The 23,409-nt window shown below is 36.4% G+C and overlaps 1 protein-coding gene across 1 annotated transcript; it reads right to left on the bottom strand.

The window, feature by feature from the left end:
• Positions 1 to 424: 424 nt before the first annotated feature.
• On the bottom strand, positions 425 to 23,329 carry LOC113078315 (semaphorin-4G-like). Its single transcript, XM_026250634.1, has 15 exons — positions 23,243 to 23,329; positions 19,890 to 20,229; positions 11,333 to 11,484; positions 11,184 to 11,246; positions 9,820 to 9,918; positions 9,610 to 9,700; positions 9,417 to 9,530; positions 8,926 to 9,080; positions 6,426 to 6,601; positions 5,150 to 5,288; positions 4,774 to 4,996; positions 4,226 to 4,341; positions 3,956 to 4,110; positions 2,468 to 2,529; positions 425 to 2,384 (listed from the first exon to the last, which is right to left on the bottom strand). The coding sequence occupies exons 2-15, from the start codon at positions 20,017 to 20,019 to the stop codon at positions 1,402 to 1,404; spliced, it is 2,658 nt and encodes an 885-aa protein (XP_026106419.1). The 5' UTR covers positions 20,020 to 20,229; positions 23,243 to 23,329; the 3' UTR covers positions 425 to 1,401.
• Between the last annotated feature and the right edge of the window lie 80 nt (positions 23,330 to 23,409).

Below are 23,409 nucleotides of genomic sequence, written 5' to 3'. Positions count from 1 at the left end.
TTCAAGTTTGGGGTCAGCAAGATATTTAATTAAAAAATAAATAATAATAAATCCGTTATTTTGAACTTTTGATTAATTAAAGAATCCTGCAAAAATTTATTACTGTTTCCATAAAAATATTATAATATTATAATATTATAATTAATGTCTTTAACATTAGTATAATTCTGAAATATTTCTTGAACACTAAATTATGATGACACAATGATGCAGGAATAAATTGGACTTGAAAATATACTGTAATCGAAAACAGTTATTTTAAAAAGTGGTAATATTTCCCAATATTATTCTTTTTGCTGTATTTTAGATCAAATTAATGCAGCCGTGGTGAGCATAAGAAATTCACCCCAAACATCTGAACTGTAGTGAATAATTTTTTTAAAATTAATTTTAATAAATTATAATAATAAACTGACAGCCCTAATATAAATACATTTATTTCTGGAGTTTGAAATGGTCACCTGTTGTCATGCATTCAAAATAACTAAATGCAAACTCAACAAACTTCTAAAGTTTTTGGGATTTTACTTCCCTTTGTGAGCATCTCTTCCTTCATTTAAATATAAAAAGGATATTCTGTCAAAGCTGGACAGCATTTGACAGGGAAATTGTGTATCAGAGAGAGCGTTTCTTCCATTTTTGAGATCTATTCACTCTTTCTGACGCACTGCCAAAGAGAAACCCAACTCATCCCTGAAGGAGGCGTTGAATTCTACAGCCGAGTGGCTCTGAAAATGACCGCCTCTGTATCTGTAGATGTCAACGATTCATGTGCTAACACTCACTGCTCCTACAATCTGACTGCAATCTAGTGTGAAATTGCGTTGTTAAAAAGTCCAATGCTCAAGAACACTCATGAAATGTTGCCAAAAGGCTTGAAAACCAAACTCTTTCTGAATGATTATTAATCGAGCAAAGCAGTTCCGACTTATTATACTTTGATAATAAAATGATTGTTATTTACATCAGGTGCAATTAGGCAAAAACAAAAAAATCTGTAAACGTCTGCATTTGCACAATAATTCCACATTAATTATGTACAAATATGCATTGCTTTGCTGAGAAAGTCTTTGGACAGTGTTCTCAAGTCTCTTACTTCTCCTTTAAAACAAAACAACATAACCAAATTCAGTCTCGGACGTTCTCAATTGAATCCATCTTGTGATTTATACACTCCGAGGTCCACAGTCTAGGTGTCTTTAGCTACATCTGACATAAAGTCGACCAATATGTTCACAAATATATTTTCACAAGACGATTCTCAATGGCGCCAAACCAAACAAGTTTAAGTTGAACATCGAGATCACAAAGAACTTCACAACACACAGTTCTCTTGGCTCTTGTACAAAATGTAAGCCTCCACACCACAAGGGGGCGATATAGCAGTTGTGCGAGATCATGCTACACTGAGCTCTCATCTGGTTGGATGTCCAACTGTGTGTGTTTCCTCTTTTCTAGAATCCTGTTGAGCTCCTCGGTGAAAGAGTGGTAAAGCGGAGACGTCATTTCCGAGTCCGTCTGCCCCAGGAGTACGTAGCTATTCCCGTTCATCTTTCTCAGCACGCTAGGCAGCGTGGCTGACAGTCCGTTGGCGTACTCTGATTCGGGCAGGGGCGGCGGCATAGGAAGTGGTGGCGCGGGCGGAGGTTCCTTACTAGGTGTGGTCTGGATGTCCGCTGGAATCATCTGCAGAAACTCTCCGTCCATCGACAACGCTCTGCTACGGCCCTCCGCTCTGCCATTGCAGTGGCTGGAGATGGTTTTGAGCTCAAAGTGCGAGCTCCTTTTTCTTTCGGTTGCTGTGGTTATGGACAGTGCTTGCTGGGAGTACTTTCTGGAACTGGGAGAGTTGTGTGCACCACAGAAGCTAACATACAGGAGGACCACTGTAAGAACCAGGCAAAGCCCGCCGAGAACAGCCACCAGAGAGATATACATGGCCTCCATGTGTCTGTAGGTCTGTAACTCCGGTCTCGAAGGCAACAGAGCCGGTGGAGGCGACAGAAGCTGCTCCGCAGGAACACTGGAAGGACTCAGAGTTGGCGCAGTTGTGGTGGTAAAGAAGTTTTCAGGTAAAGCCGTCGGGCTTCCTGAGAGATGCGATGCAGGGGGCAGAACGGGTTGGACTTGTACCATATAGCTGCGAACAGGAATCCAGACGCCGTTCTCTACTGCGTAACAGCGGTAGTGTCCACTTTGCTGGTTTTGAGCGCCAATGATGAGGAGGCCGTCAGTGCCAGTGCGGTAGCCGAAGTCTACGCCGTAACCTAGCAGCTCCCGACCGTTCAGCGTCCAGCGAGGGGTGGCCAGGTTAGAACGGATCTCACACTGTAACAGAACATCATCTCCTGCCATCACTGCACGAGTCCGGTGCATGACGAAACCTGACAAAATGCAAGACATTATTAGTCTACGTTTGAAAGTCACCTGACTAGGCTGCTCAGAAGTTATTCACATGCAAACACACCATCACTTGTAATGTTAGTACAGCCTCTGCTTCCCATCTGGACGTCCTGGATGAGACCGGACCTAAGGGAAACAGAGATGCACTTATTAAAGCCATTCATCGAAGCGTGCAGAAGATAATGTGAATGTGTTTTGGACATTGTGTCTGAAAATTAACACCAGGAGACTAGTGAAAGCAAAAAAAAAAAAAAAATTCACTTTATTCACCAATTGGCTGTTAACTTTATTAGGAATTCTTACATTATGTGGTTTGAATCACATTGTAAGAACAATAGTCTGACTTTCACTGATGGTGATACTTTTATTTATTGGAGATTTAAGACACCTAAAGTTGAAAATTTCTCAATAGTGCCCATTTTTGTATTTCTATTTAAGACTGGCTCATAATTGTGACTCAATGACTTCATCTACATCCACTGACATAAGAACAAATATATTTGTAAAAAAATTATGCAAAATAAGTTTAATATAAAATAAATATTTAAGAAATATTACATATAGTGCTATCAAAAGATTTATGGTGATTAATCGCATCCAAAATAAAAAAAAAATTGTTTACATAATAAATGTGTATGTATTGTATATATTTATTATGTATATATAAATACCCACAAATACATGTATATATGTATGAAAAATATGTTACGTTTATATATTAAATATATTTATATATGATATAATTTATAATAATATTAATATATTAGTTTTTGTTTACATTATGTATGTGTACTCTGTATATTTATTACGTATATATAAATACACACACATACAGTATATATTTTTTAATTTTCCATGTATATATTTACTTTCATATAATTAATAATATACATTAATATTTTAAATGTATAAACTTAAAATTTGTCTTAAATATATACATGCATGGGTGTGTATTTATATATACATAATAAATATACACAGTACACACGCATATATTATGTAAACAAAAACTTTTAGTTTTTTAGATTAATCGTGAATGATCATTTGACAGCACTAACTCTATATGTTAAAAAAAATCTAAAATTAAAAATATGTATATGAAATATATTTACAACATTTTAGGAATGCACTTTATTAAATATACTATATTAACAATTCTGAAAATATTTTCATATTTCACTGATTTTATTAATACTACTTTGTAAGAAAATAAAAAAAACATAACTACAACTAAAATATGTATGTATGCTAGTTAATTTTGGAATAAGAACATCACAGCATAAAATATATCCAATAAAGATAATAAATTTTTTTTTTTTTTAAATCTACAATAGAAAAAATATATACTATTTGAAAAAAATAAATAAAAAATAAGCAGAGATCATATCCAATATCAGCCAATAAAATGTAATAATGGTTTCCGATATTGTTTCATTACATTGTGCATCCCTTTTCCTTAAATCACCCATCACTGGCAGAAAAATGACTTTTGGACTGTGGTAACAGTATGTGTAAATGTCTAAAATTAAAAACACCAGATGTCTGCTTTTACCTGTTAGCATAAGCCGCTATTTCAGCACACGCTCTACCATCCCAGCCACAGAATGGATCTCGTGCAAACACACAGTCATGACAGGAGGTGTAGCGCTCACAGGATGACAGGGGTACCTGCACCACTCCAGAGGCGGCGCTCACATAGATGCTCTTCTGTTGAACAAAAATACAGCATAAGATTTCTTTGGGATCCATTAGCATTTGTATTATACACTTGGATTTAATGCTGGTTTTTAATGTTTAATACTGTAGGTGCATCATGGGCTACCTGTTTTTGTGATATCACCATGTTATTTATTGGTTGTTTCTCCTCAAAAAGCTGAAGCTCCTCGATGATGTGAACACGGTCTCTGATCTTCACAGCCCTGTGTAACCAGCCCTCATCTGGAGAGAAGCACAAAAACCAAATTTCAAGGCTATGAAACCTAATAAAAGATTTCAAAATATAAAAAATACTAAGTTTACAACAGTTTTCAATTTTAAATGAATGGTTTTCTTCTGAACTTTCCATTCATCACAGTATTCTTAAAAAAAATGATCACAGCTCCCATAAAAAAAAAAATCAGTTTTGGATCACAGAAATATATTTCATTTTAAAATATATTTAAATAGATAATAGTTTTTTTTATTATTTTAATAATAGTTCAAATAGTTTTTACTGTATTTTTGTTCAAACAAATGGAGCTTTGGTGAGCATAAGAGACAAATTCTTAACATTAAATCTTACCATCTTCATATCACAATCCAAAATCAATCAAAATTATCTCTTAAAACTCAATATCAAATCATTAACTAATAAAGGAAATGGACCCTTACCTGTTCCAATGAAGAGCATGTCATAGACACGTCCATCCAAGCCCACAACCTGTTTTACAGCGATCTTAGTGTAGTCTGCCCCCCTATGGAGCAACACGGGACGTCCTCCCACAGGCTGGATCTGTCTGGACATTAAAGCATGTCTCTGAGTGAAATTCAGTACGTTGTCAGGAAGATCCCGGGAGGAATTTATGAGCAGGGCCCGATGCTGATCGGTTATACACTGAAGAGAAACAAGGCCACTGTTACATAACATTCTTCAGAAGAGTGAAAATAGAAACAATGCAATAAAAGTCCCAAAGAGCTGGTCTACTTCTACATTACAGATACTAGAAGGCAACAGTTTATAGGACTGCTTTGATTTAGTGCACCTCACCGAGCCAGGCCTCGGTTCTGGAACTTTCCCAGTGTATTCCCTCCATTTGGTGTCCTGTAGTTCCATGTACGGCCCGTCAAAAGCTGTCTGGACATCTTTGAGTGAATAGTGACACACTGCAGACATCTTAACATTTCTCCTGGCAGTGAGAAAGAGAATGACATAAGAATGATGAGAAGTAGGTTTTCGTTTATAGTCAGAAAGAAAATGTGAGTAATTTTTATTGATCACAGCACATGGTGGAATTTTAAATGCCATTTTCTTTTCACTACATTTATAATAATGATAGTAGGAACAGTTTTATTTTGTTCCAATTATGTTACATTCATTGAACCTGTATCCTTATGGAGAAAAGTAGAGCTTATAAAGCACACAAAAACAAACCCATTGCATTTTTCTTCTTTTCAGCTGAGGGACATAACTCTAACATTAAAAAAAAAATGTTATTACTCCCTTCAGGCTGATAAAAGGGTTTGCCAACTCAGTGCTCGGTCCTGTTTACTACCCGGAAACTGGTTTGATGGGAGAATTTGGTCACCAACTAGTCTGTAGACATTTAAAAGACAATTTAATGTAGCATGACTCTGCATACTCTCTCTCTCTCTCTCTCTCTCTCTCTCTCTCTCTCTCTCTCTATCCCGATTCTGCCAATTCAAATATTGGCCCAGGGCCCTGTGTACTATTGTGAGTGTCCCTGCTATAGCGAGAAAAACACATGGGAATATTTAGAGATGGATCTCATGCTAAAATCCTTTAGTCATAAAAAATGTTGAGAATGAAGATAACAGGGTCACATGCTAGAGGATTAATGCTACTTCAGTTCACATCTCATTTAATGAGACTGCAGCACCCCCTCTCACTGTAAAACATTTCAACCCACTAAAACTGAAGGCTATTGTTTAACTGCAGCCTTAAACTTAAATTAAATCTATCTATCTATCTATCTATCTATCTATCTATCTATCTATCTATCTATCTATCTATCTATCTATCTATCTATCTATCTATCTATCTATCTATCTATCTATCTATCTATCTATCTATCTATCTATCTATCCCTTGCCTTCCTAGATCAATCCTAGATTACATTTCTATTTGATTTATTTTAAATTATATTTCACTACATTCAAGTTCAAATTGCAATTCTGCACCCTGTTTGTTACCATTATTCAAATTCAGCAACTGAATTGGAATTTAAAAGGCATTCACAACTCAATTCTGAATGGTACACAGCCTTTCGCAGGTTCACAAATTCAATCTCAATGAATTTTCTCACCACTCGAGTCCAAAAACACCATACAAGACACTGTCGTGTACGCTGCTTCCCTCGACGACAAAAACGCTGCGGAGCACGTTGAAATAAAGCTCATAATCAGGAATGGCGCACACCAGTCTGGCCTTGAGAAAGGACGTCCACTTCCTCTGAAGAGACCTCTGCCCTCCAATGTCCCCCTGTGAACGGAAAACGAAAACAAAGCAACTGATACGAAAATCTAAGCAAATTACATATAAAATTATGGCTCATATTTATTAACTCAATAGTGTAGTAGGAATGACACGATATACATAATATGCGTATAGTCTGCAGTTCTTGTAAAGCTAACTCCTCAGGAACATGAGTCACACTAAAGTAGCTGTAAAAATATTAACAAATAATGAACACAATATAGCCCCATCTTACAATCTAATGGGATGTGACATAATTGAGTTTAAATGATAAATTACAATTATATAGCTTTGCATCACACCACCCCTGTCAACTTTCAAATCTGAGGTATACTGAGAAGGAAAAAAATATTATCTGGGGAATTTCTACCAAACCACCCCATGGCTTTTTGCATAATGCACATATTCCCTTGAGAGTAGTTCACTTGCATCAAGCACTGCAATGTGAAACTCTCCTGAATTAAACATTCAGCTTGAAATGACACAGTTGTGGGCACAAAAAGCTGTCCTAAATGTGCAAAGAGCGTTCTGCTCAAAAACATGCTCCATCTGACTTTAGTAGTTACATGAGGACCTTCAGGCTAATTGTGGTGTCAGTTCACATGCAGGCGAGGGGAAGAAAGACCAGAACGGAGGACGGCTCAAATTTAAGAGTAAAGGAAATAGAGCCTTTTGTACGGTTTCTCCATAACAAAAGTTATTAGCAATGTTGTCACATGATCTAAGTATCAGATATGTGTTTCACTGAAAATGATAGAATGTCCTTCTTTTTATTTCTAAAAATGTACACTGTATATACATACAAAATATAGGGATATATAGTATGTATGTATAGACAAACAATGTCAAAGTTGAAATGTAGAGAAACAGATTACAAAGGAAAAAACGGAGCTAATGTACAATGTTACATAATGTATGCTCATGATGGCTGAGGAAGACATCTGGGGCAAAATAATCATTTCCCTCCTGCTCTTTATTGCAATTATCACAGCAAGGCATGCTTTGTTAATTTGACAGGAAATATTTTCTTAATTAATATTGAATGGATTTATGATGTGTAAACACTGAAAAGCAATATTCAGAGTAGCTTACATATAATTGCTATTTAGACTTTATTTGTGAAAAACACATTTTTTCGACATACATTTTTTTAAGGGTCATAGCATGGTGATTTATAGGGACACTTAGTATTAATAGTTTGTTGCTGTACTTAATTAGTAATTCGATTAACTTTTATTGTTGTTTTGTGCACTAATCTCTATAAGGGTGATTACTGTTCCCCTTGGTGAACCTGCTTAATTAAAAGAATTTCTCACCCACTGAACACAAGTCAACAGAAGATTTTTAATGTATAGCAAGTAAGGGTTGGCAAGATTTTTAAGATTTTTTCTTTTTTCTTGATTGAACTTACAACAAAACTTTTGTTTATTGGGGTGAGACAATTAAAATGCTAACAAAGTTTATCACGACTACTACTAATTTTATTTAGTGAACCTAAAGGCTGTGAACTACTTACTAAAACCTTTAGAATTTTTTTCAGTGACGGTCAAGACATTTACAAGATTAGTAAAGCTATTTCAAATAATACCGTTAATGTTTCCATGTGACACTGAAGACACTGGAGTAATGGCTGCTGAAAATTCAGATTTGCAATTACTGGAATAAATTACATTTGATAATACATTTAAAAATAGCAAATCACAATTTTACTGTGATTTTCACCATTCAGTCTTGGTAAACATAAGAGGCTTCTTTCAAAAACATTAAAAATACAACCACAAACTTCTGAACAGTAGTCTATAAGCATGGATGTGTACATGTGTGTGATCGGCCATATAGGTGTGTGTGTGTGTGTGAGTGTGCATGCAGTGTGGCCTACTTTGGACTGGAGCTTCTTTCCCTCCTAACTCAGTACGTCAAACAGTAAGGGACCTGACCTGCTTCACAGATCCGTTAAGTCTTAGCTGCAGAGTGAAAGCAGGTGTGAAATAAATGAAGATATAACGGTGAGGGGAAAATGCTGGGTGGTTTATCCGATCAAAATGAAGACACTAAATGAGATGAGAGTAATGCAGGTGGGAGAGCATGTGTGGGAGAAGGAAAGCGAATGAGAGAGATAGTTTGGGTAGTGGGGCTCTATCTGCCCGGCAACAGTGGCAAACCATAGAAACTCCAGGAATGTGTGGTGACATGAGGTCAGGCTGCCACTGTCATAATTTTAGCTTATTTGAATTGTCCGTAGGAGTGAAAATGTCTTGTTAATGCAAATTTGAATATCAGATTTGAAAAATACAAATCTGTTCCTCTTCAAAATATATCTCAAACTTTACCTTACACACACGGGCCACCCTGGCCACTTTGGTCTGGCTGGAGTAAGCTGTCGGTTCTATGTTCCTCTCCGTGAAGAAGAAGTAGAGTTTATCATCATCCCCGATTGAGCTGTTGGTGCTCTCTCGGAGTAACGCTGAGCCGACAAAATCTGACTCTATGAGAAAGCACAACAGCATTAACTGCTGCCCACACCACAATGGACCAATTATGGGCCTTACAGATCTTATTGTGTGTCTGAGAATTTTCAAAGTACAGTGTTTATTGATTAAAATTGCGTGACTCTTTTGGGATCTTGCGTTTTAACTGAATCAAAACATTTTGCCTAAAAGTAGTGAATTGTTAGTGATGCTTACTAAGGCAGGAGTGCTATTACTTTTTTGGTTTTTTGAGTAAAAAATGGCTATGACTTTTTGACCATCAAATAGCAATGTGTAAAAAAGCACATTAGTAACCATTCTTATTCTTCTTTTCCAAAACATTTTCAACTAACCCAGCAGCCAACTTGTTGGGGAATCGTCTGTCCGCAAGTTGGGGAAGGGAAAGTTGCGTCGTATATCAGGGATGTTACGAAACTCATATTGGGAGGCAGAGTACATCTCACCATCTGAAACAGCAAATCTTATAGGTCACACTAGATGAAACCTGCAAGTTATGGAATAAGCTTATGAATCCAAGTCATTTACCTGTTATGAAACCAGTGTAGCCCTTTGTAGGGTCATAAGGACATTTCTCCTTTCCCTCCTCAAAACGCACAAAGGTAAAGCGTGCCACATCCTGAGCAAAACATGAAGATTTATAAGCACCATGCTCAATCTTTTGCTAGAATATAAAACATTCGTGATCACAATTTCTTTGTAATGCAAAGTTCAGAATGAGAGAGGTAAACATCTCACTATGTAAGCACAGCGTGGTCTGAAGGCATGCGTCCCGCAGGTGTACAGGTGAGTGTCATTGTATCTGTCCAGGAAACGGACATGATTGTAGCATTCAGTCTGTGATAAAACAAGGAAGAATTTATTATAGAACTCGTTAATTTAAAAAAAAAAAAAAAAAAAAAAAACTTATGCAGTACCATACGCAGACTGCTGTGTAGAAAACCAATAGCCAATAGTCAAAAATGTTTATTATTGTTTAAGAGTCCTATTTTGACCCCCCTCATCAGAATACTCAATTTGAATAGTCGTGGCGGATTGTAGATTCGGGAGTAAAATGCCCACTGGTATGATTTGCTAACAGATGTTTGACAGCCTACGTCCTTCACATATGGCCGCTGCTGTGATTTATGTTAAAATGCATAAATACTCAGTACATATCAAACTGTACAAACAGACCCAGCAATAGTAACCACGTAATAAAACAGTTACTCACACTTGTGTGGTGCGACATTACTGTCAGATCCAATATAGCTGGCACAGCATCATCTTTTAGTTTCAATGTTTCTGAAAATCTTGTCAAATTGTGCCCTTGTTTGTAAATGAATCCGCAGTGAAATGAAGTGAACAAAGGACCAAGTTGTGACTGACACAGTCTGGATCTTCATTTTAAAAAAAGTAAATTCACTCTTTCCTAACGTTGGTATCAGAAGGAAGGCAATGCAAAGACTGTTTTTCCACAACTTGGCGCTATAAGGCACCTTGTTGTCTTCAGAGCCATATTTATGGTTTGAATTTTGCACAGATCTGCATTCGCCTCTCTTTTTATTTGAATCAGTGCATGAATCAGTGGGTGGGGCTAAACCGGCAGTGATTTTTGATTTCTCATTTCAGCTAGTTGCAAAGGCAACATATCAAAAGAAACTTTGTGATTCTTATTATTTATATCGGTAAAACCGTTTACCGGTACTTTTAGATTCCAGTTTATGCTCTCATAAAGCAGCATTTTTGGATTATATTGGATAATATTTTCCTCTCACTCTCACTTCTTTACACTAAAACCACCATCAGTTTTGCTTTTGTCAAGAAAATCAATGTTCATCTTGTTTTGTGTCAAATGTGCACAAGAACCTTTGAGTATGTGACATATGGTTTCCTAGATGTTATCTACAGTATGTATCACAAAAAAGTATACCTCTTCATTCTTTAGATGTGGTTTACCATTTATATATCCATTTGGAAGAAACAATTATCCAAAACAGCTTAAAAGTGAATTCAGGCTAATCAATTTTTCCAGTATTTGTTCCTTGGGAATCATTCACATGACATTGAGTTGAGCTGTGGGATTTATGGGAGGATATCCTACACATCGAGAATGGCAATACCTGATTGTTCTTTCCTTTGCTCAGGCACTGCCTCTTCTGTTCTGCAGATGCTGCCCATTCAAGCTGTTATACAGACATGAACAACAACTATGATCAACCCAGCTGCATTAGGAAGAGGAATGAAACATATTGAAAATATTGTGACTCACAGAAACAGAGATACTGGTGTCAGAGATGTTAGAGGTGTCCAGTTTGTAAATGGCCTCTCTGGCCCCAACATACAACAACCCTGGTCCGTCCTCCAGTAACAGAGAACTGTAGTTCACTGCAGCTCCACGGAAATGATTACAACCCAGCAGCCCTGCGAATGGAGAAAGAGACCCAGTTAGAAAAACAGGGACAAACATGACTAAATCGTGTCAACAACATAGAGACCCACTCATAGCTCTACACTCATTTGTCTATTATTGGAACTATTTGAACAGGGATGAACAGATGGAGAGCTAAATCATTATCAGCAAGCTATGAATAAACTGAATGGCTATAAAGAAAACATGACCATGAAAACAGAATAATAAAGCTTCATTCAGCAGCATGAGAAAGTATGGCATGAACTGCATTAATGTGACATAGCTTGGCCACAAACTAAGATCAGACTTCACTGTAAAAAAAATGACAGTATGCTGGCACAATAAAAAGAGTCAGAGAAAGCAAAAAAGGTGCAGTAAAAAGTACTGAATTTAACACTTCCTGTTTTCATGTGCAATCATAAAGTGTCTTTCTGAGACATTGACATATTTGGGTGGTTTGCTTCCTCAAATTAGGGCATAAAGTAAACCCAGACACATTCTGAAGAATAAAGGACTTGCACTGCGTGCTGAGATTTCCTGCCACATACTGAGAGATGGGTGGGCTATGCTGATGAGACTTGGCAGTATTAGGCCAAATATCAACCATGGTACCCCTCAAATGCCCCTTTCTTACCTCTCAAAACTCCCATCCCCCCCAACACAGTGCTAAAGTCAGCATCAGCAACACTCTACAGTAAATCCAGCATGCAAGCATGGAATACCAAGGTATTTGGGACTAGAAATTTAAAGAGAATTGTGCCCCATCATATTTTCCATTATATTTTTAAACAAAGTACAAAAAGAAAAAATTGTTTAAAGACTTAACACCGGAATAGCATACCAAAATACTCAGAGAGATGCCGCTACTAAATCATCAACACAAAACAAATAGTGTGACTAGTATATTCCTGATTACAGAATGAATAGCACTGATTGGTGAATCAAAAGCATACAGAGAGTCTCTTTCAAGGAAAATCAGATTTTTGCAGCATCTCTGAATGCTTTTTATTTGAATGGAGAAATCCTGAAATCTCAAAAACTGCTTGCCATACTTACATTTAAAGAATATTTCAAATTTTCAAACTCTTAAATAAATTGTCCCATAAATGTTGTTTCTTATGCTTAAATAGCATTAAAAAAAGCTTCTATTTTAAGTTGGTCCAGCGAACGCACTTGTGCAGCCCTAAGTTTCTGTTTCTATAACAACCAAAGCCTCTAACAGCAACTGCATGACGATGACGACTATTCACAGCTGATTGGCTCTTTTTCTGTAAGGCGTGGCCTTTTCCACCATATTGCCAGTAGCACTTTTTCCCATTCATAATAACATGAGTGCACTGTTTTGGTATATCTACAGTTTCTAATACAGAGCAACCAGTGTTTTCATTTTACAAATGAATGACTCTTATGAGACGATTCTTCTTAATGAACCAAAACCATATATTTATCAAAAGCATACAGTGCAACCAGTGTAGTCCAGTTTCCAACTATAGCTTCCAACTAACTCGGACTTACATAAATATAGTTACAGACTGGTAATTTATATAACATTGCATAAAGATGCACATTATGAGCTATGATCATTAATACTAGTAACTTTTAAAACAGCACAACAAGCAGTACTCGTCTAGTGTCTGAGCTAGCATGAAAATAAGTGACAGTATAAACCAAAAAGTTAAGGTCATGAGGCTCTAAACTGTCAATCAAGGAAAGGTCGGAACAGACCTACGGGTTGCTGTGCATGGGGGATGGCCAGAGGCTAAAATTACTCATAACAGGAAAGAAAATATTAAGTTATGCAAACACGATTCAAGACTTCAGGCTAAGTGACGACATTCTGTGTGTGTTGTTAATCCTTGTGTCTCACTGTGTAGATAGAGAAAGATAGTGACTGTAACACACACACAGTGATGAGTGCAGATCTGACGATAAACCGGGGGATCACACAAAAGCCTTTGAGCTCAAAGCACACTATGTGTCCTTGGACCATGTACACACACAGCCACTTACACACACACACACACACATCCACAGAAATACCACTACTACTTTTATAATCACTTATCAGAACTTAGGTTAAGCAAAAAAGCAGAAATTTTAATATACATTTCCAGCAATAATTAGAAAGCCTTATATTATGAACATTTGACACGTTTGTCTCTGGAATATTTGATTTTAATTAGTCAATCATGGCAATATGGTCAAATATATTTTTAGCTTGTTTTCATATGAAGAACTTGATGCTGATTGTACTGCTTTTTTTATTCTTGAGATGGTTTTCTTTGATTAGAAGTGCTATACAAATAAGATAATCTTAGGCTTAAAAAAACTAATTTACTCTAGGATAACATATACACTATGTATAAATAAAATACATTTTCATCTGTCTAATTATTTGCAGCACTGCATGATCACAATTTCTAATAATTCATACCATAACGGCTAATAAGGGTCTTATGAAAAATAGCCTCTGGTCTGCTAGTGCCCTTCCACACCAGCCTATAAAAACAGACCGACTCTGTGCATCACTGAGGGAACAAATCCATGAGCAGAGTCAACACAGCGCCCAAGGCCTCCTGTTGTATTCTTGCAGTGTGTGTGGTTTGTTTACTGTTCCCTAGAATGAACACTGGAACCAAGTTTCAACCACACAACCATCGTGCCAAGCTGGTAATATGCAAATTGCACATGCAATGTCTGTATGAACTTGCATTCTTCTTATATTCAAGTATAATTGACAATGAAGATATGACATATGAAAAAATGACAGTGTGTGGGTGGCTGTGTTTGGCTCAAGGACACACTACAAGGGTTAAGTGTTGTCGCTCTCACCTCATGCTACAAACACATGCATCTTTGTAGCATCTGTGTATGTGTGTGTGTGTGTGTGACTTGACTGTTGACTCACTCCAACCATGGTCCAAACAAACTTGGGCGGGCAGCCGCAGTGTTCATGTGTCCAATCCGAATTGTGTTTGCTAGGGGGCTAGCGCTGACTAAATAAAAACTGACACTGGGTGAGAACAGTCAGCTTCAGACGTGATCAACATTACACAACCGCAGTCATGCTTCGTTATATTAAATATATCTAATCTTATTAGTAATTTCACAGTACCACTACATACTGCTTTATTAATAACAGAGATCTGCATTGTACTGTGTACCAAAATAAAGTAATATAAGCACAGATCTTTCTTCGGAAACTTGAGTTTTATATTTGAAAACATTAAAGTCCACTATACTTGATTAAATGACTTTACATTTAATAGATGTTTTTCGTCTCAATTCATTGAAAGTGAGATAATTATAGATCTGTTTCAGTAATCTTTTGATAAACACTCTGTCAAAAAAGCAGTAATGGTCATTGATTGGTTCCAATCCTTGGCAGAGAATTGATCATCAACACTGTGGCAAAGTTCAAACCAAGTGCAAACCAAGTTCCCAGTGATTAGTAATCACTCAAAGTGAGAATGCTGTCAATCACAGGTGACCTGGGATTCTAGACAAATGAGATTTCAGAGTGGGCGGGGCTATCAGAGGAGATACGATACCTCAAAAATAAAATTGAGAATAATAACAGAATGCAGGGATTTTGAGATGAGTTTTAAAAAGTTGGCAATTTTTTAACAGTTGCTGCATCCAAATATGCTAACTTCCATGGCCAAAAACAGTACGTATGTCCAAGTACATAGTATGCAGAAAAACATCAGGTGAAAAGTACATAATTTACCTACTACTTCCACTAACATTCTGTAGTTTGCATTCAGTGGATACTTTACCAACCCATGAAGCCAGGGAAGAGGAGTTGTGAATGGCTGTGAAGCGACACAACTGACGCTGGTAAGTGTGTCTGAATTTAATTAATACTAACTAGGGGTGTAACGAGATCTCGTGGCACGCAAGATCTGACTGTTCTCGCGAGAACGCGTTGATATCCTCCCAGATCTTTCAAATATATTTGCATTACACTTGCCCTTTCACCAGTGGTGGTATGTAAGATATTTTATGTTCACTCAGGCAAGTGGACTCATGATAAGTGGGAAAATTACACAGTTTAGTCTTTATCCAGTCATAAAAACAGAATTCACAGCTTTACGCGGAATGTCACGGAATTTTCCAACTTTAAATTAATTAATCATTTAAAAGTAAAGACAGATCATTACACTTAATTCAAATCACGATATGTACCTGTAAGTATATAGCTGCTAAATTCAATTTAAATATGAATCCTGCGTGTTCTGCGTGTCTCTGTTAATGAATGGCGCAGACACGAGTTTCATTTACTACACAGAAGCATGCCTGATGCTTGCGGTGATTTCAGCATCTGCGTCTCTCTAAATGAGGATGGAAACACAGGAACAACGTCTCCAAAACTGCTCTGAGAGTGACTTCATGAGCATTTTGCCGTTTGATCTGAGTAAAACTAGCATCACTTACACAGAATTGTAAAGGCAACCCGTCAAAATAAGAGTCCGGTCACGTTACTATTTTTCAGTAAAATGTACATAGCCAGCTATGTAATCTACTGCTATGCAGTTACTTCTACTACTACAAAAATGAAACACGACATTTTTTCCGTGGTTTAATTTTAAAAGTAAATCCCCTTTGTTGGTAAAAATTTTTTTTCAATAATTAAATGATTAAATGACAGTTAAATGTGAAAATGTATATGTTTCATGATCAATTAGACATGCTTTTTAATTGATACAATTTTATTTAACTATTAAAAACGAGTTGAGAAAAATAAAAACTGAAAAAAGCAATAAAGAAAAATCAAAATCGAAATTAATTTTGAAAATAATAATAATAATAATAATAATAATAATTTAGGAAAAATTAAATGGATTTCATAGGGCCCTAACTATCCCTCAGCCTTGCTGCGCCCCCCCAGTTTGGGTACCACTGCTTTATTACTTTAAATACATACATTAATCGTGTTAATTATATATACTTTTTTTTTTTTATTAAAGTGGAAATCAGTTTACAAAATAATAAACTTGAATGAGTGGTTCACTTCCACTTTAAAGGGATATTTGTGTTGTTTATTTTTATTTATACTATTTATCATTTTTGTGCAATTACTTGTCAGTTGAGTTTGTGGCAAAGCCTTCTGCAGTGTTTACATAATGATTATTACGGCATAAAATGTATTAAAATAGATGTTTAATTTCAAAAAGTTGATTTCAAAATGTTGCTGGTTTTCTATTTCTCCCTATATATTTCCTCATTGATGATTTCTTAAAAAAAAAAAAATCTTGTCTTGTCTCTCGTGAACCCAGTCTTGTGTCCAGTCTCGTCTCGTAAGATAAGTGTCTCGTCACCCCTAATACTAACCAAATTCTGTCTTATTAAGAACATATTCTTTTAAAGGTTACCAAGTTAGTTTCAATTCAAATATTGTACTAACCAGACAGTATGCAGTTTCAGACATAGCTAGTGTCTTAAAAAAAGTGTAACATCTAGTGTTAGCATGCTAATTAACAGTAGTAAAACAAAATAATATAAGAAAAACATCTAGATAAAAATAGCCGATTAGTCAACCATCGTGACTCATAGTTATGACGTAATACGTAAAATACAAAAAGAACTTCAAAGAAGGAGACAGATGTTTTAATGTTGTTTCTTGTCAGGGAAATTTGTTTTTCGGTTGGAAAGGAAATCAAAACTGGTTTGAAAAACGACCAGGAAGCATATGTGTGGGGAAAAAACAAGTAATTCTTTCCCAGAACAAAAAATCCATCTCAGACACACTGAACCCTTTTTGCATAATGTAAAATGTAATCTGTAGCATAGTGCCAATGTAAGCAACCCCAAATGTGTGTTTATTATTGATGTTATTTCTGTATTAAAAGAAAGAAGTAGATGGCACCGCTCAAATCCTGTCACCAAGACAACAGCAACCCCCACGCAGATAAAACCCCCTCCGTCAGAGGGCTGGATTCCGTGGTTTTGGTTTATCCTGCCTACCTTTTATGAATCCCAGAGGAAAGCGTTTACTCTCAAAGCATGTTTAAAACAAACAGTGGATGTTAGATGTGTATTTTAAGTCCCTTTTCTGTAAACCTCAGGGTTTTCAAGAAATATTACCTTTTTACTCGAACAGTAAATATAGATCTAGCTTTTTTCCACAGCAGTTGCCTCGACTGAAATCTGTCCTGACCTTACACGATAACTCACATACTGTGATTTTGTTTAGAAAACTTTCAACAGAAACACACCTTCTGACCAACGAATTTCCAAGACTGCTTTAGTTGTTTGCAATAGCTGGATAAGGATTTATTTTATAGAGATTATTCTCACAAAGGATTAAATATATATATAAAACATACACATGTTTTAGAAAGAAACAAATGCTTTTATTCTGCAATGGTGCATTAAATTATATAATAAAATTTAAATTAATAAAAAATAATCTATAATAATATTGATTTTTTTTAAATATAATATTATATTAAAAATAGTTCCATTGCTGTTAAAATAGAAAACAGCTCATTTAAATTAAAAGGTATTCTTTATGTATGTGTGTGTGTGTGTTTAACTTATCTATTTTAACAAATTAATTAATTAAAATTACTGTACATGGAACATCTTAAGTTATTATACATTCAATATACAGCCATGTAGCAGACAGATACAAAAATCTCTAAAGACCCTAGATGCACTTTTCTCCTTGTCCTGCTACCCCAGATGAATTACACATGTATACATATTTCATTTCAGAGTTACTTCAGGTCTGCTAAGCAGTACTAAAACCCTCGAGAAAACACACCATGTACTCAAACCCACTACAGCAAACCATTACAACAAGTCAGCACCTTATGTTACACCCACAAAATTATCTCTTCTTGAATTCAACACTGTAGCTCTCTCCTCGAATAGACATATTGTAAGACAAAAGCTTGATTTAGCGGAGATTCAACACCCTTACATACATGTCTGTACACTCCTACTTCTCCTTCTGTATGCTCTAGCTCTGCCTCTCATCCCAAGAGAGCCTAAATATAGGTCAAGGACTAGAGTCAACCAGGGCAAGGAAAAAAAATACAATAATGAATGCAAATTAAAATGAAAAGATCTGCAGTGTCTGAGCACAAATGAACCGTATGAGCCATTATGCAGCAGCAAACTTTAGCAACACTTCAGTTTAAGCACCTGAGTGGGTAAAGATGTCATAACCTTCTCAATCATTTTACAAGTATGTCAATTATCTTACATGCAATTAAGCAAAAAAAAAAAAAATGCTTTCGCATTTCAAATTCTCATCATGCATAGGCTAATTCCACTTGAAAATGTGAACACTGGCTCTATGGTGCTAGCAAAACATTGCTCTATTTGTTCGAGCATCCTGACCAGCCAGAAATAGTGGCTGGCTTAAACCATGGTGTGAGTCTGTGGTGATAAATACACATTTATCTTCATCAGTGCAGTCAGAGGGCAAATCTACTCTTATGAGAACATTCAGCTTTAGAAAAAGCTTGGGCTTTATTCCAAATTGCAGACATTATTCATCAATGACGGCTATTAATGTTCAACTACAGTTATTGGGAATCCATTTGGTGCACAAAGCATAAAGACAACAAGCTTTGACAGATTTAGGAGCATCGGTGAGGTCTGGTGCTGATAAAGACCGGTTTAATTAGTTTGTTCAGGCCTCTCAAGGTTTTCACACAAACCGTTTTACTAGTTACTGACTTCTTTGAAACACCACACACACCTTTGGCATGTAGTAGCCACTATATCTCAAGGATACAGTTTAAAACCGATTTTTTGCTGAATAAGAGTTCAGCATTTATATGAAATAGAATGCTTTTGTAACATTGTAAATGTCTTCTGTCACTTTTGATCAATTTAAAGCATCCTTGCCAAATTAAAGTGTTAATTTCTTTCCAAAAAAAGACACATACCTGTACACGATCAAATTTGTCACACACTGAGAGCCCACGTGGTAGTCCAGGCTAACCTCACAGAAGTGAATGTGACCTAACCTCACTTTATATTCTCACGGCATCTGCTGTGTGAATCTTATGAACTGGGCCAGGACAAGTGAGAAGGGCTGTTTAATAATATCCAGAGAACTTCCATAGCCTCCAGCACTACAGGCAAAATAGTGCCAAACACGCCAGTGAATGAAGCGAATATACCTGATACTTTTAATGACTATGGAAAATAAGTAGGCTAAATTGTAAAGTTAATGCTCTCATGATGTGAAATTCAATGTATAAAACTTAAACAAATCATATTTTAGGATAAAATAATAAGCTGTTAGACCATACCAGTTGCATACTATGTAACACTACAATCAGATATTAAGTAATTATATGATATGAGGAAATTGAAAAATCTAGAACTCACAAAAAGCATTCTCAATTCAGTTCTAAATAATGCACAACACTGAAATACATGTAAAGAGTCTTACCTTTAACATGTACAGTTGTCCTGGGGGTGACATCCACATCAAGAACCGGTCCAAATGGAAAACCCCAAATGACTGGTATTAGGTATCCAAGCACAGTCAGCATGAAGCCGAGCTGTTTGGTCTGCCGCATGATCAACAGGATGTACTGAGGTTCTGCTGAGATCCAGGCAGGTTCCTCCAGCAGTACTTTGCTGAAGATAATGTTGTTGTGTAATTGATGCTGATTCACTAGAACAAGCTCCCGCTTCCAGCAGTGCAGTCATGGGTTGCTAACTCATCCTTGCTCTGTCAAAGGTTTCCCGCTGCATTGGCAAGAAAAAATGAGTGAGTCTCTTCCTTCCTGAGACACACATCAAGAGCAGATGGCTTGATGAGAAAACACGTCATACACAAATGCATCCACTAAACATTTCATAGTGCAATGTACATCTACTGTATCACATGCTATTATCAAACTACACAGAGTTATGAAAAAGCCTAAGGCAATCGCATAAAAATGTGCAAGACTATTAACATTCCTGTAGCTGGTACAGCGTGGTGCTTGTTTTTTGGGAAGAACACAACCTGATGAAATACATTCAAAAACGTTGGATAAAACTGCATCAAATGTAAAAGAAACAAACTTCACTTTCCAAGAACATGAAGAATATAAGATAGCAATAAATGCTTAATATTAAAGAGCTGACTTCGAATAAAACAAAACAAAGCTTCCGCTTGGTCACGCTGAGGTCTAGTCAGTCATTTTCAACAGAAAAATTGCTGAAAATGTACTCATCCCCATGCCATCCAAGATGTAGATGAGATGAGATGGAGAAATTTTGCATTGCATCACTTACTCACCAATGGATCCTCTGCTGTGAATGGGTGCCGTCAGAATGAAACTTTAAACAGATGATCACAATAATCCAACAACTACAGTTTTGCAACAAACAAACATATCAAGAAGATTTTAACGTTGCTTCTGGTCAAAATATGAGCTCTCTTTCCATAACATTGCTTTCTTCATCAAAAAAGTAGTTTTGTCTGAATCAGGAGAAAAATGTGCACAGATCATGCAGAATTTACAAGCAAAAATGGTTCAAAACAGTTAGACACTAAATAGATTGTGATGTGAAAGGACAACAGGGGATGGACTTTTTCACTGCTACTGCTATTATGGATTATGGAATTTCTAATTCAGCCAGAAGCGATGGTTCAAAGTTAAAACAAACTAATGTTTGATTTGTTTACTTCAAACATGCAGCTTTTCACTTCACAAGATGTTAATTGATGAACGGGAGTCATGTGGATTGCTTATGAATGACTGTATTATTTTTATAGGCTGTTTGGACTCTCATTCTGATGGCACCCATCCACTACAGAGGAACCATTGTTGAGCAACTGATGTAATGCTGAATGTAAACTTAATTCCATCTTGGATGGCATGAGTGTTCAGCAGATTTTCATCTTTGGGTGAACTATTCCTTCAGAATATTTTTTTTTTCTGGCATGATGCACTATGTGGAGGATGCACATTTTTTTTGGCTCTGGAGAACTGCCTCAAAAGCAATTTTTGTAGCTTTTGATTCACTTTATAGTGAGAAAACCTCATTTCAAAACACTTGGTGAGTCACAAAAATTCTTTGTATGAGGTATTGCTTAAATGTGTTGTCTAGAAACACCATTATTTGATGGTGGAATGGATATGGATGCAGTGGATATAGATACAATAGATGCAGCCACTATATACACCATTGAAGTGAATATAAATGGTTTTGCTTTGCTCCAATTTCTTGTCCCCCACTTGAAGGCTGCTTGGTTCATGCATATCACTTCATCTATTCAGACATATACTGTACCATAAACGCATAAGCATTAACACCTCTCCTGTTACAATAAGCACCCTGCTCGGGGTAGTATGGACAAGAGACACGTCAACCTGATCACATCACAGGCTGGGAAAGTAAATTTGCCTGCATAATACTGTAGTAGATAGTACATAGAGAAGCATCAAGCGCAGAGTGTCATAAAGGGATCATTTCTGATATAGCCATCTGTCATTTGAACAATATAAATACTATATATCCAGTCTGACATTTCCACAGATGGTGAAGAAATACCTCCAATCACACAAATGTGGGATCTTACGGCATATCTCACTAATTCTCCATCTGCAATTAATCTAGTCTAGCTGCACTGACAGAGTCGTGAGAGATTTCGACTTAATAAGAATTTTCAAGTCTAATTTCCAATACTGATTACTGCATCCTAAAATGCTACTTATAATTATGCATGTCAAAACAGTTCATGCATCCATTCCATCAGACATTACAACTAATTCCCCTATGTAGGCTGTACAATAGGTTTCTCCTGTATGCTGAGATAAGTAAAATAACATGTTTGATTTGACAATGGAAAGAATGAACCATTCAAGAATTCATTAGGCCTTCTGAGTGCGTTAGGGACAAGATTACTGTTAGACCAAGTTACTGTTACTTTGATGCCATTAATGAGCACATTATCTGTCTTACTTTGGTTAATTAAATCAAATAACAATGGCACTGTTTCTGAAGACGTTTTCATGGTTTGTTTGTCAAACTAATGCTTATAAGAGTTAAGAGAACCCTCAAAAGAACAAGACAACGGTGTAATCACTTCTGATAACATGGACTAACTAATAATATATATTACCCACTCCTACCATACTCTGGCACGGATATGCAATTTGACTTGTATTATTATAAAGTATATAAAAAAATAATAATTTAATACAGCACAGGCAAAAAGGACATAAACAGTATTAATCCAACCTCTAGTCCAGCTAAATACAACACAAATCAAATGCATACTAAAAATGTATTAAGTCTACATTTTATAAATAATTAATATTAATTTAGCAGGGTTGTATTTATTAAGTTTTATATAAGTAGACTTCCTAATAAAAATGCTACATTGAAGCAAATCTGAATTATATGTATTTTTCACCCCCTGGGCAACTTCCAGTAAAAAGAAGAAGCTCAAACTGCTTTCTGTGATGCCTCTGATAAATCACTCAGAACCGTTCACTTTATACATATCAGGTTTCAGAGCACTAGATTTGTTGGTGCAAAGCATACACCTGCAAAACACATTTACTGGATAGATAGATCACACATAGATCTAGATTAGATTGCACACCACTGCAGTATTTTTAAAGGGCACTTCTGGCACTCATTCCCAGTCACCTTCACCTGCGTGTAGCGATCCCAGCAGGCTCCGCTTACATTACAAACAGATTATGCGCAAAGATACCTACTAATGACAACTACACAGATGTAATAAAAAAGCGTTTGCAAAATGTTAAGGATACATCGCAAGCTCTGTAGTTAAATTACCTGACTGTTTCAGAACAAGTAAGCATCAGTCATCCTGTGTTTCCACTGGATTCCTTGTTGTGCTGCTAATGATGCCTTTGCTTCAGTGATCTGACTGTGTACTGCGCTGCAAGCTTGCACGCTCCTCAGAGCAGTCCCAGGTGAAGCCAAGCCACGCCTCTCTGGGT

Source organism: Carassius auratus, unplaced genomic scaffold, assembly GCF_003368295.1.
Source record: "Carassius auratus strain Wakin unplaced genomic scaffold, ASM336829v1 scaf_tig00025248, whole genome shotgun sequence".
Taxonomy (NCBI): domain Eukaryota; kingdom Metazoa; phylum Chordata; class Actinopteri; order Cypriniformes; family Cyprinidae; genus Carassius; species Carassius auratus.
The sequence above is the reverse complement of the archived record's forward strand: the minus strand, read 5'-3'. Positions and strand labels throughout refer to the sequence as shown.